General features: G+C 45.8%; 1 protein-coding gene across 1 annotated transcript in view; it reads right to left on the bottom strand.

Moving 5' to 3' along the window:
- Positions 1 to 18,036, bottom strand: part of camkvl (CaM kinase-like vesicle-associated, like) — a 204,586-nt gene that overhangs the window by 22,741 nt on the left and 163,809 nt on the right. The window contains exons 2-4 of the mRNA XM_034172524.1: positions 8,525 to 8,631; positions 5,286 to 5,417; positions 1,741 to 1,815 (exon numbers count right to left, since the gene is read on the bottom strand). Of these exons, the coding sequence (XP_034028415.1) occupies positions 1,741 to 1,815; positions 5,286 to 5,417; positions 8,525 to 8,619 (302 nt within the window). The 5' untranslated portion in view covers positions 8,620 to 8,631. The remainder of the gene's footprint in view (positions 1 to 1,740; positions 1,816 to 5,285; positions 5,418 to 8,524; positions 8,632 to 18,036) is intronic.

The following is an 18,036-nucleotide window of genomic DNA, read 5'->3' as shown; positions in this document are numbered from 1 at the left end:
GACAAATATCACAGCCAGCTCGAAAGTGGTCGCCTGCTCACTACTTTCATGCTGAATGTGCAAATGGCCTCACATTTCCTAAGTACTGCGCGAGTGGTGTTAGATGTACGTGTGTGTCACTTATAATTTGGCCAACACCTACCGCGAGAGGAATCGAATGAGCTCTCACAGGACATTCTCTGTCTTTTGCCTGCTGGTGTGCGCGAATAGTTGTAGCGACAGGTGTACGAGGTGTTAGAGGCGGCTCTGATTTTTCACGATTGGCCTGCAATTCCTCCTTCATGTGCTAGTCGGCTTTAATCGTGTTATGTGTGAAGGGGCCCTTAGTCTGTTAGCTCAGCTGGTTCAGACTCGAAGATAGGGGAGTGTTCAGGCTTCTTTTGTCAGACAACGGAATCACCTCTTTAACTATTTATAGGTTTGTCGTGATGTAGCGAAAGTCAGCACTGCACCTGTTTCAGTCTTCATTTTATTTGAACCAGGGTCATTTCAACATGCGCAAACAAAATCATGCAACAAAATAATGCAATTCCAATTATGTTTGACTAACACACCTATTTGAAAATACATCATGACCCCTTTAAAACACAATAATGCCATCCTTTTGGGGGACCTGACCCAAAATTCAATGGTTATGTATTCAGATTAGTCCCAACCTTCTCACCAGGTTTTGTGACCATATCTATCTATCTATCTATCTATCTATCTATCTATCTATCTATCTATCTATCTATCTATCTATCTATCTATCTATCTATCTATCTATCTATCTATCTATCTATCTATCTATCTATCTATCTATCTATCTATCTATCTATCTATCTATCTATCTATCTATCTATCTATCTATCTATCTATCTATCCATCCATCCATCCATCCATCCATCCATCCATCCATCCATCCATCCATCCATCCATCCATCCATCCATCCACATTTAAAAAGGAACAGCTGTGACTCAAAATATACTTGATGGCGGTAAAGATGAATGCAGTAAAGTTCTGCAGTACACTATGTACTGCAAGACGGTAGAAATGTTTTATGTCACACAGTTATAAATACATCTGCGTTATTGGTTTCACAAATATCTGTGACTTGGTCCCTGAAGCCCTAAAAATTACACTGTCCCCATTAATCTTAAACACTTGCTTAACTTTGCAGCATACAGTAAATGATGTGTGTGTGTGTGTGTGTGTGTGTGTGTGTGCGATCGTCCCCGTCCTCAGCAGCCAAGTCACCGCCTGGGCAAAGATGAGGGCCATTAAGGACCCATAAACATGCATGAGAAAGACTGATGCACAGACAAATGTGTGCAAAGTGCGTAAAACATCTTTCTGCATTTTCTCTCTCAATAAAAGAATGGAAATTCTTCAGTCACTCTACTTCAATCAGTATTATTGCTTTGAACGCGCTGAAAAATGCACTCGCATAGACACCGCTCGGGTGCGCTCCTGCATTTTAATCCCCAAGCTCTCTGCAGCGAGCCTCTTATGGCAAAGAAATGCTTCAGGAGCACTGAGTAATGTGGAGTGTTACGTAGAGCAAATATCTCATCAAATCTCGCAGCTTCCCCTGCTGCAGAGGGGAGCAACAGAGCACAGAGTAATAAGAAGAGAAATTCAAACCCTATCCTCAAGCTGATGGATGAGCGCTTGTTAAGGTACATGAAGGCACACTCGCAATTAAAGCACAAATGCGTTGACAGGATTGCTTACACAAGAAGGATAAACGCAGCACTCACAGTTCCTGAATGATGAAGTATTCTTTCCGGGTTTCATAGGTGTCTATCAGCTGCAGGATGTTTGGGTGGTTGACCCTTGGAAAAAACAAACAAACAAACAAACAAACAAAATTGTTGATGACATATCTGATTAAATGTCTGTATGCACCAATCAGCCATAAGAACGTGACCACTGACAGCTCAAGTGAATATCACTGGCTACTAGATTAAAATGGAGTAAATAGAACTTCACTGATCCCTTGGGAATACTCCCTCAGGGAAATTGAGGTTCCTGCAGCACTGTATAGCAGCACACAGGGTAAGAAGCACAAAGAGTATCAAAAGTGAAAAAAAAAAAGAAAAACAGCTTGCAAATATAAATATGAATACAGATCTCATTACAATGGCAGCTATCAGTAGGTGGGATATATTAGGTAACACGTTAACATTTTGTCCTCGAGTTTGGTGTGTTGGAAGTAGGAAAAGTGCAAATTTCTAAAGATTTGAGTGACTCTGAAAAGGACAAAATTGTAATGGTTATACAAGGGCACCAGGGCATCTCTAAAACTGCAGCTCTTGTGGGATGTTCCCAATCTGTTGTGGTCAATAGCAACCAAGAATGGTCTAAGGAAGGAAAACTGGTGAACTGGTGGCAGGGTCAGGTGATGGTCTAGTGGTTAAGGTGTTGGGCTTGAGTCCAGAAGATCATGGGTTCAAATCCCTGCCTGACTGGAAAATCACTAAGGCCTTGGGCAAGGCATCGGGGTGAGGCATAATTGTTAAGTGCTTTGAGCGTCTGATGCAGATGGAAAAGCGCAATATAAATGCTAAGGGTCACTGACGTATGTGGGGGAGTACAGGCTAGTCCATGTGGTTTGATCTAACAGAAGGGATCTACTGCTAACATGTTGGTGCCAGCACACATTCAGAAGTCAACAGAAGTCCATGTCTCGAAAGATCTGGTACAGTATTCAGCCCCTCGGGCTTTTACACATTTAAATTTGTTGATGCCATTTCAATCACAAGTTCAGGTTTCTCTATATTAAACTTTCCAAAGGTATCCTCCTTAAACTCAAACTGAAGGCAAATCTTTACACCTTGAGATAAATTAAATAAAAATATCAAAGCCAAGATGATGGGTTACATAAATGAAGGTCCCCTTTGGTATAACACATGCAAATAATCAGATTTACTGCCAGTTTTCTTTAGACAAGTCAGGAGATGGAAACATGTACATTTCCAAGTCAATGAATATGTCTTGGATCTAATTTACAAAAAATGAAAGAAAATCCACACAAAGGTAAAGCTCCCAAAATCTTTAATTGACCAAAAGCAACGTTTCGACCCCGAGGTCTTCTCCAGGCAACTAGGATAGTTCTTTAGACTAGGATACTTGCCTGAAGACGACCTCAGGGTCGAAACTTTGCTTTTGGTCAATTAAAGATTTGGGAGCTTTACTGGTGTGTGGATTTTCTTTCTTTTTTTGTCTATTATTCTTGATAATCTTGCACCTGGCCTAATTAGGATTGGATGTGCGCACAACTGCTATTTTTACTGTCGGATCTAATTTACATTTTACAGGCCCCAAGACACCCAGACAACACTGAAGATGTTATGGGCTTCTGGGGCTGCTACTGGATAGACTGTACAGAGTGCAAATTGAGAATTATGCATCACTAGTTATACAGCTTCATGATGAAGTGGTATAGAGAAGCATTATTTTTTAAAAAGAAGACTTGAAAGTTCAGCTACAATTTACCAGAAGGTACATTGGAGATATAAGTCTAGATTTGATCTGTTTTGTTGAAAGAAAATCTTTTTATGCTCCACTATCTATCTATCTATCTATCTATCTATCTATCTATCTATCTATCTATCTATCTATCTATCTATCTATCTATCTATCTATCTATCTATCTATCTATCTATCTATCTATCTATCTATCTATCTATCTATCTATCTATCTATCTATCCATCTATCTATCTATCCATCCATCCATCCATCCATCCATCCATCCATCCATCCATCCATCCATCCATCCACAAAATTTCCCTTTAAAATAGGTTCATAAATTAATTATTATAAATGCTTTTCAGTAAATATTGAACAACAGCAACAAACAAATGAACAGTTCCAAGACTCTGAATATGACTTGGACTTCATTTACTTCAATCATTAAGACATATACAAACAGCATGCATGACAGACAGGGTTTTTCTTAAAAAGAAGATGTGAAATACACGCTCCAGTTTAGATCTTTAGATTAGATGTGCTTTTCTTGTAACATAATCTTCTGCATTCCATTCCAGCCTGAAGCTGTAGAACTGTTGATGCGGCAAACAAAGGTTGCACTATGCACAGTTTCTCCAATCACAGCCACAGAAGGCTATAACTCCTTCAGAGCTGTCATGGGTGCCTTGGTGGCTTCACTCACTAACCTCTTTTTTGCATAGTGACTCAGTTTTGTAAACAGTCTACACTACACAGATTTATAATGCATGACATGTTCAGTGACATGGAAATCCTCATGTATCCATCCACTTAACTAAAGAAAACTGACTGTAAAAGTGATGATTTACTTGAAATTGATCAAAAGTTGTCAATAACTGAGTCATACCTTCAGCTTGTGTCTTGTGTCTGTATTTTTTTTTATGAAAACATGTTTTTAAAAAAACAAACAAACAAACAAACATTTTATTAAATGTTTTGATTGTACATTTTAAATTCTGTTTTAAATTCAAGCATAGTAACAATACTATGCAGGACAAGACAGATCAACAAAGTAATGTTCATACAAATGGCTTATTTTGCCAAATATCTATCTGTGATGAGTTGGTTATCCAGAATAACGATAACCAAAACATAGATGACTGTTCTCTGGTGATGCAAATAGCTCCGTGCACTGTCAGAGAGAAATTACACACCTGTCATAAAATGACACAACAGGGGTACTTGATTTGTTACATCACCACAGAAAGGGGCACTGATCAACAGTAAAAATGTGACAACACGGGAGTAAGAATGAAAATAAGTAAGAAATAGACAGACAGACAGACAGATAGACAGACAGACAGACAGACAGATAGATAGATATATAGATAGATAGAGTGGTAATATAAACACAATCTAAAGGCACCTTGACACTTGCACAAATTTGATCCTGGCACTGGGATGCAATCTTACGTGTCAGTGAATAAAGTCATTGGAAACAGTGCGTAAACTGTGCGAGACTGCTTCCCACTGTACAAAGAAAATTTTGAAATGTTAAAAATTTCTGGCACGCATACATTTCGGGTCTCGCACAGTTTACGCACAGTTTACGATGAATTCGTGCTGCTAAGACTGTGTGCCAGTGCAGGGATCAAATTCATGCAAGTGTCAAGGTGGCTTAAGGCTCTCTCTCTCTCTCTCTCTCTCTCTCTCTCTCTCTCTCTCTCTCTCTCTCTCTCTCTCTCTCTCTCTCTCTCACACACACACACACACACACAAACACATACATACTTTGGCTCTGTTTTGAATGTTCATTGTGTTGCTCATCCATCTGTCCAGAAACTGACTACGTACAATTTTAAGATCATGATTTCATTCTTGGCAGCCTTGCGGACTTTTCTACCGTCTTTCTTCAGGAATTTCTTACAGACAAAGACCTTGTCTGTCTGTCTGTCCTTAGCCAGGCACAGCTCGCAGAACTCCTTCCTAAAACACACACACACACACACACACACACACACACACACACACACACACACACACACACACACACACACACACACACACACACACACACACACACACACACACACACACACACACACATGCGGCAGAGTTTAGAACTGTAGTAAATGTGTGTAGTTTTTATAAAATTATTAAAATTGCTTCTGAATTCAGAGCAGCTTTTCTTTGCAGTGTTTGATGCATTTGATGTTATTCCTAAAAATGTGTCAGATAAAGTGATGTTTTCTTGTTTTACCAATGCACTTGCTAAGGGGATTTTAGATTTTGGTTTAATATGATGAGAGAGATGACTCATCTCTGAAATAACTGCAACAAGATTGAAAATTGAGTGAGCTTTCATATTCCCTGTGCTGGTAACAATATAGGGCTTTGACAGCAAAAATGTGGGCATGTTAGTCTATCCCAGTCAGCTTTTGTGGACAATAAAAACAACGCACCATCATCTTCGAGCTCACCAAATAGAAAAGAAAACATCATGAGGAGGAAGTGATAAATTTGTTGTGAATTTTGATACACCAGATTGATTCCCAAACCAAAATTGTTTTGCCTGTGTGACATCCCATAGACATGTCTGCCACCTGCTGGATGGTTAGTTTCCAAATTATAGTATGCAGTAAAAAACACACACACAAAAACACTTAAAAGGTCATGAAAATTCATTCAGACTTAGCATTCTGATGATGCATACACCTTAATTATTAAAAAGTATTAGTAGGTGGTGGCCAAGTGGTTAATGCATTTGGTTTCAGTGCAGAAGGTTCCCAGTTTGGATCCCACCCCTACAACATTTCTCTATGTAATGTGGAGTTGTGTCAGGAAGGGCATCGGGCGTAAAACTTGTGCCAATTCAACATGCAGATCCACCTTGGATTTGCTGTGGTGACCCCGAGTACAAAACAAGGGAGCAGCCGAAGGGACTTACTTTCTAGAACCGGTATCAAAAATACTGGCCCTGTATTTACTTTGTATCGGTATTGGACCGATATAAAATTTTGCAGTGTCGTACACCACTAGTCTGCAGTAGGTCTGCAAGATGTTTCTTGCTTAGGTCCCCTTCACACATAGTGCAAATTTGGTCGATTTGCACATAAAGTGCGCAAGAAGCAGGAATCCTATGTAAAACATGTAAAATTGTAGCTGCCTCCAACACCTTGTACACCTGTTGCTACAACTATCTGTGCACACCAGCGGCTGAAAGAAAAAGTGTGCGCTGTGCGAGCCCATCGAACCCTCTCGCGGCAGAGTCGGCCAAATTCCAGGTGACACGCATGAACATCTAACACCGCTCACACAGCGAGCTGTGTTAGTACTAATTAATTTGGATAATTCAGTTAATTCGTACTATTAACATGACAACAGTCTGCAGACAATCACTGTCGAGGTGGATATGAAATTTGTCTAAGTGCCCCACGACTGTGAAGTTGTCAAGTGCACATGTGGTGTGCCAGAGTGTCGGCTTCCCCACAACACGTGTGCGTGTGTTTCGTGTGGTCCCCATCACTTCCCCCAACACATTTGTGCATGTGGTTCACACTCCCCACCCTGCAGCCGAGGCATCTCTCATCTGATCACAGAGTGACATCTTGGTCTGTGCGCTGACAAGACAGGGGGTGTGGCTGCCTGCCCACAGCTGTTGGGACATCTCCAGTTCTGGACATCACAGGTGCAGCACACATCCCATATTTTGATGGACACGCGCGTGTGTGCGCGTGTGTGCGCGTGTGTGGAAATACATAAAAACATATATTGCTTTTGCGATGGGCTGGAGAAACGGACCATCAGTTCATTTGGAAACGCAGCAGATGATCTGAATGTCACGTCTGACAGGACACGCGTGTCGGGCCATGAGGACTGTGAGCAGCGTACCGCAGGACCAGGACAAACCAACAGTGCGACAAATACGCCACTTTTAGTCAAGTATTAACAGGAATACACCGTACCAAACGCCGTTTGTTCAGTTATCCCAGTGCTTTTTTCTTTTTTTAGAAAATACATTTATCTGCTTGTTGATTTGTAGTGATTGCAGCACAGTGGTAAAGCTTCCACCTGGTAATCAGAGCATGTTGGTTTGAATCCCATGGCATTTTTTTACTTCTGTATTGCGTTCCCTCTTATGTATTATTTATATCAGCCCAGTGATATTCACTAATTATACAGCTGGTTTTCATTTTATTTTCCTCCACATCAGCAGTGCAATGAGGTGCAGCTCATCCCATGGAACACAGCGCGAGCAGCTGTGGTCCTGCTCAAAAGACACCATTGAGTGCACGAACCGTCGCACCGTGATCGTGCACACCTGCCTGCGATGTTTGGTGATGCGCTCATACGAGCTGTTTCGCCGTATTGTACTTATTCGCACTGTGAAGGGGCCCTTATCAAAAGACCAAATCTACATGAGAAGAACATACTGTAGTAGTAATTAATGCTTCTTGCAATACCAAAAGTAGGAAGAGTCATTTTACTGCTACCTCCACTTTGTCAACAGTATAATCAAGACAGATTTACATATTGAAAAATTGAACTTGTATGTGTGCATGTGTATGTGTGTGTTATGTAAAAAAATGAGCAGAAATCTCTGAGGCCAGATGCTCACGCTGCCATATGGCCTCTTACACTGATTGGTATATGTGAATGTGTGTGTCTGTGCACATGCACATCAGTGTGTATGTACATGCGTGCATGTCTTCCATGTGTCAAGGAGAAGGGTTCAGAAGAAGAAAAAGGTCAGTATTCTGCCAGATGAGCAGCAGGGTGATTTTCACTGCTCTTTGAAAACATGTTCAAAAGATTTTTTTTTTTTCAAAACTGAATAAATTTTGGATATTATTTACAGAAATATACACACAATGATTCTATAGTACTTGGAAAATGTGTCTCATAGGTCTGTTATACAAGTCCTTCTTTCTTGGCTTCAGTCAAATGGTTTAATATATCCGAGCCAAATCTGCAGTGAAAGTGATCGATTTCTTTGGAAATAATTTACGAGACCGTTCGCGTATACCGGAGTACATCAATGAATGCAAGACGAGAAGGGAAAAGCAAAAACATGTGCCTTTAATCATACTCACGCTCGGAGGACCTGTCCAATCTCATATTTGTCGGTGATTTCAGATATGCTGTTGTAAGTCCGCCCATCTCGCAGGGCAAGGCACCCGAATGGCATGACAGCATCCACCTAACAAACAAAGATACACATTTCAATCATTTAGATAAAAAAGTAAGAGTAAATATAGTTTGGAAGACAAGATTTTTGGTAAAACAGACATTAAGATTGCAGTGGAGCACGGGTAAGCATGATAAAGAGGAAGAGAGGTACTGATGAAATATCATGAAAGCCTCCAGTTGCTGAAGCAAAAACTCCAAGGGTGTGATGTCACTGTTAGCCTTGAAGATACAGAATGCAGAAAAAAAACTTCACACACAAAGTCAGTAAAGTAAATCTTTGCACAAACACTGGCAGTCTGGTTGCTTGTCAGTCTTGCTGACAGATACTAAGCCTCTTCTTTCTTCACGGCTAAAGTCTGGGGTTTGTGCAACATCTGTCAAGTGCATGTTGAGCTTTATACGTACGGTATATAAATGTCAGTATTTCTGCAACCCCAATTCCAATGAAGATGGGATGTTGTGTAAAATGTAAATAAAAACAGAATAGAATGATTTGCAAATCCTCTTCAACCTATATTCAACTGAATCCACCACAAAAACAACATATCAAACTGATAAACTTTATTGTTTTTGTCCAAATATTTGCTCATTTTGAAATGGATGCCTGCAACACGTTTCAAAAAAGCTGGGACAGTGGTATGTTTCCCACTGTGTTACATCACCTTTCCTTCTAACAACACTCAATAAGCATTTGGAAACTGAGGACACTAATTGTTGAAGCTTTGAAGGTGGAATTCTTTCCCATTCTTGCTTGATGTACGACTTCAGTTGTTCAACAGTCCGGGGTCTCTGTTGTATTTTGCACTTCATAATACGCCACACATTTTCAATGGGCAACAGGTCTGGACTACAGGCAGGCCAGTCTAGTAGCAGCACTCTTTTACAACTACTACAAGGCCATGCTGTTGTAACATGTGCAGAATGTGGTGCTGTGGAGAGGGCACGTTGGCTCCAGACATGATCACAGGCTGTCTGATACCCGCTGTCGGGTCACGTCATCATGAATGTTGATTTTGTTTAAAGCGTCAAGGTCACTGTTCACTTCGTTTTTCTTTTGTTAGTTTCGGTTTTATTTCGTTATTTTATGTGCTCTGGACTTGCAGGCTTTTCGGTGATGGGAGAAGTGCCGGTGTTCTGTCGAGATGAGGTGCGTCGTCGAGATGAGGTTCCTCGCGTAACTGCATATGTGTACACTGAAAAAAAATTACTTGACGAAGTTCGCTTATTTTGATGGGCAAGTAAATGTATAAATTGTTTATCCAAACGTAGTAATGTATAAAATCTACTCACTATAAAACGATAAGTATTTTTAACCTGGAGTTAGCTTATTTCGACAGGCAAAATATACATATACATACATTTATGCTCCTAACGTAAAATACAGAAAATGTTTTACTTACTAGGCTATAAATACACTGAATACAATTAATAAAAAAAACTTTGATGGAAAAAAAAAAACAAAAACAAAATGCGCATGCGCAGTTGCACGTCAAGTGAGTTACATCATCTCCACATGTGCAGTTGCGCGAGGCACCTCATCTCAACGGGTGATGTCTTCAACTCCAGGGTACAGCGATGTGCGCATGCGCACGCATGCGCAGTAGCGCGACGCACCTCATCTCGATGTTCACCTCATCTCGACGGGACACCGGCTCATTTGTCCACTTTTTCTCAACGATTTGTGACTTTGTGACTTTTTTCTTTCGTTCAGCAATCGCTGTGTGCCATGTGACCGGGCCTTTAGCAATCACTTAGCACTTGGGAACAAGAACAACAGTGATTGTTGATAATGTGTGTAGGTGTGTGTGTCTGTGCAGGTTTGGACTGTGTGAAAATCAGACTGCATTTCTTTTTATTATGACTCTCACCATGAGTGTTGATATTCTTCTTTAGGGGTCACCACAGCAGGTCAACTACTTCCATCAACCACCTGCATGTCCTCCCTCACCACATCCATAAACCTCCTCTTTGGCCTCCCTCTTCTCCTCCTGCCTGGTGGCTCCATCCTCAGCATCCTTCTCCTTATATACCCTGGGTCTCTCCTCTGCACATGTCCAAACCATCTCAATCTTGCCTCTCTGACTTTGTCTCCAAACGGTCCCACTTTTGTTGTCCCTCTGATATCCTCATTCCTAATCCTGTCCATCGTCATCAATCCCAAATAAAATCGCAGCATCTTCAGCTCTGCCACCTCCAGCTCTGCCTCTTGTCTTTTGTTAGTGCTACTGTCTCTAAGCCATACAGCATAGCTGGTCTCACTACTGTCTTGGAGACTTTCCCTTTCACTCTTGCAGATATTCCACCTGTACTCCTTGTAACCGCACTTTTACACCGGGCTCTCTTTCATTCACACGCATGTACTTAGTCTTGACTTTATGTACTGACTTTCATTCCCCTTCTCTCCAGAGTGTCTCTCCACATCTCTAGGCTAGTCTCAACCTGCTCTCTACTCTCACTACAGATCAAAGTCTTCTGCAAAAGTCATAGTTCATGGAGACCCCTGTCTGATCTTGTCCATCAACCTGTCCATCACCACTGTGAACAAGAAATGACTCAGAGCTGATCCTTGGTGTAATCACACCGCTGTCACACTATCCTTGTACATGTCCTGCACTGCCCTTATATACTTCTCTGCCACTCCAGACTTCCTCATACAATACCACAACTCTTCTCTTGGCACCTTGTCATAAGCTTTTTCTAAATCCACCAACACACAATGTAACTCCTTCTGACCTTCTCTATATTTCTCAATCAGTATTCTCAAAGCAAACATTGCATCTGTAGTGCTCTTTCTTAGCATGAAACCATATTGCTGGTCACAGATCTTCACCTGTTTTCTAAGCCTAGCTTCTACTCCTCTTTCCCATAACTTCATGCTGTGGCTGATCAACTTTGTGCCTTTTTAGTTACTGCAGCTCTGTACATCACCCTTGTTTTTAAAAATAGGAACCAGCACACTTCGTCTCCATTCCTCAGACATCCTCTCATTTTCCAAGATTTTATGAAACAATCTGGTTAGAAACTCCACTGCCATCTCTCCTAGACATTTTCATGCCTCCACTGAAATGTCATCTGGACAAACTGCTGTTCTGCTCTTCATCCTCTTCATCGCAGCCCCTCACTTCTTCCTTATTAATCTCTTGTACTTCTTGACTTACTCTCTCCACATCATCCAGCCTTTTCTCTCTCTCACTTTCTTCATTCATCAGCCACTCAAAGTATTCCTTCCACCTTCTCAACATACTCTCCTCACTTTTCAGCACATTACCATCTCCTTAAAATTAAATTGAAAATAAATTCTTCGTATTCAACTTCTTGTACAGCTCGCTATATGCACTTTTCTTAACCTTTGCTACTTCTTTTGTCATCTTACGCTGCATCTCCTTGTACTCCTGTCTATTGTCTTCATCTCTCTGACTATCCCAATTCTTTTTCACCAGCTTCTTTCTCCTTATACTTTCTTGAACATCTTTTGTTCCACCAGCAAGTCTCCTTGTCTTCCTTCCACTGTCCAGATATCACACCCAGTACCTCCCTAGGTGTCTCCCTCACCTCATCTGCAGTCCTTTTCCAGTTGTCCAAAATTGCTTCCCTTTTATCCAGTGCCTCTCTGACCTCTTCCCTGAATTTCACACAACAGTCTTCCTCCTTCAGCTTCCACCATCTGATCCTTTGTTGAGCTCTCACTCTCTTCCTCTTCTTCACTTGTAAAGTCATCCTATAAACCACCATCCTATGCTGTCTAGCTACACGTTCTCCTCCCACCACTATACAGTCTCCAATTTGTTTTTGCTTGCATCTCCTACACAGAATGTAGTCCATCTGTGTGCCCCTTCCACCACTCTTGTATGTCAGCCTGTGGTCCTCCTTTTTCCAAAATTAAGTATTCACGACAGCCATTTCCATCCTTTCTGCAAAATCAACTACCATCTGCCCTTCCACATTCCTGTCCTTGATGCCATATCTACCCATTACTTTTGTTGTGTGGGCCGCCAGAAGAGGAGGTACTGCTGGCCCACCACCAGAGGGCGCCCTGCCTGAAGTGCGGGCTTCAGGCACGAGAGGGCGCTGCCGCCTCAGGAACAAGCCATGGTGACAGCTGTCACCCATCATCCGTGACAGCTGTCACTAATCATCCAATCCACATCTGGAATAAAAGCAGGAAGACACCTCCACCACACTGCCGAGATATCATCTTCTACCAGAGGTAATATCCTCAGCCTTTTTGTGGTATTTTGTAAATCAGTTTATTGTGAGTGTTTGCAGGAGTACCGGTCCTTTTTGTGGAGGCTGTGCAAGACGGCACTCTTTTTCCTCTGAGGGATCGCTGCAACGTATTGAGTGAGAGGTGGAGGTGGAATTCCCACCAGGATTGTTACTGGGTGTTCACACACCCACCCTTGACTGTCTTTGCTTTCTGCCAGCAGTACCAGATCTGACACGCCGTGAAGGTGGCCACCTGGGGACTTCGGGACTTGGCAGCTCCAGTATTCCTCGGGTTCGGTGGCAGTGGAAATCGTGTGGTTCCGGTTCGTTTCCAGATGGGCGTCTCCTATCATCGAGCCTGCCCACATGACACCTTTATTGATTGACTTTTGCACATTCTGTAATCTGCTGTGTTTGGTTGTGTCATTCACAACAGTAAAGTGTTATAATTTGACTCCTTCCATTGTCCGTTCATTTACGCCCCCTGTTGTGGGTCCGTGTCACTACACTTTCCCAACAGGATATCTCGGCCAGCGTCATGGACTCCGAGGGGCGTCACCAGGCTGTTGAACAACCAATGGGAGAGCAGGGAGCGCAGGCGTCTGCAGGAGGCGTGATTGGTGAGCTACAGCATATTCTCACCGCCTTTACGGCTCGGATGGATCAAATAGCTGAGCAAAACATCCTCCTGAACCGCAGGGTGGAGGCTCTCTCCGCGCAAGTGGCGGCGAGCGCTCAGGGCGCTGCTGCAGCTCCTCCTCCTGCCGACCCTGTGCTGGATATAAATGTTCCAGTGGTGGTTCAACAACCCCTCCCACCATCCCCTGAAGCATACATAAGCCCTCCTGAGCCGTACGGAGGTTGTGTGGAGACGTGCGCGGACTTTCTTATGCAGTGTTCGCTCGTCTTCGCACAACGTCCCGTCATGTACGCGTCAGACGCAAGCAAAATAGCTTATGTGATCACTCTGCTTCGGGGAGAGGCACGCGCTTGGGCTACGGCGCTTTGGGAGCAAAATTCATGGCTCCTTCACATGTACACTGGGTTTGTGAGGGAGTTCAGAACTGTGTTTGATCACCCTAACAGGGGAGAGACCGCTTCAACTGTGCTGCTGTCGATAAGACAGGGACGCCGAAGCGCAGCTGCTTATGCAGTCGACTTCCGCATCGCGGCTGCGAGATCCGGCTGGAATAACGCTGCGCTCCGCGCCGCCTTTGTAAACGGACTGTCGTCAGTCCTAAAGGAGCACCTAGTGGCCAAGGATGAACCGTGGGAATTAGATGGGCTTATTGATCTCGTTATACGGTTAGACAATCGGTTGGAGGAACGCCGTCAGGAACAAGACGAAGGACGCGGCCAGGCGCGCGCCGTCCCTCTTCCTTCCGGGTCCGAGAAAGGTCCGCCCTTCCCACGCTCCCTGGCCTCTACGTCCCGTGGGGCGACAGCTCCCCCTGCTGACGAAGCTATGGACACGAGCAGGGCCACATTTAGACCACCTAATAGACAGAGGAGGTTTCCACGCGGGGCGTGTTTTGTTTGTGGCTCAATGGAGCATCAATTGAGCAATTGCCCCGAATGGTTAAACACCAACGCCCGCCCCTAGAAACTGGGCTTAGGGTGGGCCAAGAAATTCACGTGGGACACACACATATTGCCGCACGGCTCCAAGTTACAATCCTTAGTGGGGATTTAACCCTTCAGGCCCCAGCACTGGTAGACACAGGGTCAGAAGGGAATCTGCTAGACAGCAGATGGGCCAGGGAGGTAGGGCTCCCTCTGGTGGTGCTACCTACACCATTGCAGGTGCGAGCACTAGATGGCACCCTACTCCTTTTAATCACACACAGGACACCACCAGTAACTCTGGTAGTGTCAGGGAATTATAGGGAGGAGATTGAGTTTTTTGTGACTCCTTCTACCTCCCGTGTGATTCTGGGGTTCCCCTGGATGTTGAAACATCCCCTGTACAACCTCTCCCGACCTGAGCGCGAATCAATGGAGACCTACATCCGGGACTCCTTAGCTGCCGGGCTGATCCGTAACTCCACCTCTCCGATGGGAGCAGGTTTCTTTTTTGTGGGCAAAAAAGATGGCGGTCTTCGTCCATGCATTGATTACTGGGGGCTGAACGAGATCACGGTTCGCAACCGATACCCGTTGCCTTTGTTGGATTCGGTGTTCACCCCCCTGCATGGAGCCAAAATCTTCACAAAGTTGGATCTTAGGAACGCATACCACCTAGTTCGGATCCGGAAGGGAGATGAATGGAAGACGGCATTCAACACCCCGTTAGGTCATTTTGAGTACCTGGTCATGCCGTTCGGTCTCACTAACGCCCCCGCGACGTTCCAAGCTTTGGTTAATGACGTCTTGCAGGACTTCCTGCACCGATTCGTCTTCGTATACCTGGTTGATATACTCATCTTTTCTCCGGACCCTGAGACCCATGTACGGCATGTACGTCAGGTCCTGCAGCGGTTGTTGGAGAACCGGCTGTTTGTGAAGGGCGAGAAGTGTGAGTTTCACCGCACTTCTTTGTCCTTCCTGGGGTTTATCATCTCCTCCAACTCTGTCGCCCCGGATCCGGCCAAGGTCGCAGCGGTGAGAGACTGGCCCCAACCTACAAGCCGTAGGAAGCTGCAACAGTTCCTCGGCTTCGCAAATTTTTACAGGAGGTTCATTAAGGGGTATAGTCAGGTAGTTAGCCCCCTGACGGCCCTGACCTCACCAAAAGTTCCCTTCACCTGGTCGGATCGGTGCGAAGCCGCGTTTAGGGAGTTGAAACGCCGGTTCTCGACTGCACCGGTCTTGGTGCAGCCCGATCCTAGTCGCCAGTTTGTGGTTGAAGTGGACGCCTCTGACTCAGGGATAGGAGCCGTGCTATCCCAGAGCGGAGAAACCGATAAGGTTCTTCACCCGTGTGCCTATTTTTCCCGCAGGTTGACCCCAGCAGAGCGGAACTATGACGTGGGCAATCGAGAGCTCCTTGCGGTGAAGGAGGCTCTTGAGGAGTGGAGACACCTGCTGGAGGGAGCGTCAGTGCCTTTCACGGTTTTCACGGACCACCGGAACCTGGAGTATATCAGGACCGCCAAGCGACTGAACCCCAGGCAAGCCCGCTGGTCACTGTTTTTCGGCCATTTTGACTTCCGGATCACCTACCGCCCTGGGACCAAGAACCAAAGATCAGATGCCCTGTCCCGGGTGCATGAACGGGAAGTCAAGACCGAGCTGTCGGATCCACCAGAACCCATTCTACCGGAGTCCACTATCGTGGCTACCCTAACCTGGGACGTGGAGAAGACCGTCCGGGAGGCCCTGGCACGGAGCCCTGCCGAACAGGACCGAAAGACAGATTGTACGTCCCACCAGAGGCCAGAGCTGCCGTTCTGGACTTCTGTCATGGGTCCAAGCTCTCCTGCCACCCAGGGGTGCGTAGGACCGTGGCAGTGGTCCGGCAGCGCTTCTGGTGGGCGTCCCTGGAGACTGATGTCCGGGCTTACATCCAGGCCTGCACCACCTGCGCCAGGGGCAAGGCGGACCACCAGAAGGCACAGGGACTCCTACAGCCACTTCCTGTGCCTCACCGCCCCTGGTCCCACATCGGTCTGGATTTTGTCACGGGCCTCCCGCTGTCCCGGGGACACACCACCATTCTCACGATAGTGGACCGATTCTCCAAGGCGGCCCACTTCGTGGCCCTCCTGAAGCTCCCGTCGGCCCAGGAGACGGCGGATCTCCTGGTCCACCATGTTGTCCGGCTGCATGGGATACCAACAGACATCGTGTCGGATCGTGGTCCCCAGTTCTCCTCGCAGGTGTGGAGAAGTTTCTGCCGGAAACTGGGGGCCACCGTAAGTCTCTCGTCTGGGTATCACCCACAGACTAACGGACAGGTCGAACGGGCCAACCAGGAGTTGGAGCAGGCCCTTAGGTGCACGACCTCCGCACACCCGACGGCTTGGAGTGAACATCTGGCCTGGATCGAGTACACTCATAACAGCCAAGTGTCCTCTGCCACCGGCCTCTCCCCGTTCGAGGTGTGTCTGGGGTACCAACCCCCCTTGTTTCCTTTGGTGGAGGGAGAGGTCGGTGTGCCCTCGGTCCAGGCCCACCTGCGGAGATGCCGTCGGGTGTGGCGCACCGCCCGTTCGGCCTTGTTGAGGGCCCGGAAGAGGGCTAAAGCCCATGCAGACCGTCGACAGTCCCCGGCCCCCACATACCAGCCCGGGCAGGAGGTATGGCTTTCCACCAAGGACATTCCACTACAGGTCGAGTCTCCTAAACTAAAAGACCGCTTCATTGGACCCTTTACCATCCTCAAGGTTCTCAGTCCTACTGCAGTGAGGCTCCAACTCCCGGCCTCACTGCGGATCCATCCGGTTTTCCATGTCTCCAGAATCAAGCCGCATCACACCTCACCCCTCTGTGCACCCAGTCCGGCGCCACCTCCTGCCCGTATTATCGACGGGGAGCCGGCTTGGACAGTTCGCCGGCTCTTGGACGTCCGTCGAATGGGCCGGGGCTTTCAGTATTTGGTGGACTGGGAGGGGTATGGACCCGAAGAACGCTCCTGGGTGAAGAGGAGCTTCATCCTGAACCCAGCCCTCCTGGCCGATTTCTATCGTCGCCACCCGGACAAGCCTGGTCGGGCGCCAGGAGGCACCCGTTGAGGGGGGGGTCCTGTTGTGTGGGCCGCCAGAAGAGGAGGTACTGCTGGCCCACCACCAGAGGGCGCCCTGCCTGAAGTGCGGGCTTCAGGCACGAGAGGGCGCTGCCGCCTCAGGAACAAGCCATGGTGACAGCTGTCACCCATCATCCGTGACAGCTGTCACTAATCATCCAATCCACATCTGGAATAAAAGCAGGAAGACACCTCCACCACACTGCCGAGATATCATCTTCTACCAGAGGTAATATCCTCAGCCTTTTTGTGGTATTTTGTAAATCAGTTTATTGTGAGTGTTTGCAGGAGTACCGGTCCTTTTTGTGGAGGCTGTGCAAGACGGCACTCTTTTTCCTCTGAGGGATCGCTGCAACGTATTGAGTGAGAGGTGGAGGTGGAATTCCCACCAGGATTGTTACTGGGTGTTCACACACCCACCCTTGACTGTCTTTGCTTTCTGCCAGCAGTACCAGATCCGACACGCCATGAAGGTGGCCACCTGGGGACTTCGGGACTTGGCAGCTCCAGTATTCCTCGGGTTCG

Source organism: Thalassophryne amazonica, chromosome 6, assembly GCF_902500255.1.
Source record: "Thalassophryne amazonica chromosome 6, fThaAma1.1, whole genome shotgun sequence".
Taxonomy (NCBI): domain Eukaryota; kingdom Metazoa; phylum Chordata; class Actinopteri; order Batrachoidiformes; family Batrachoididae; genus Thalassophryne; species Thalassophryne amazonica.
The sequence above is the reverse complement of the archived record's forward strand: the minus strand, read 5'-3'. Positions and strand labels throughout refer to the sequence as shown.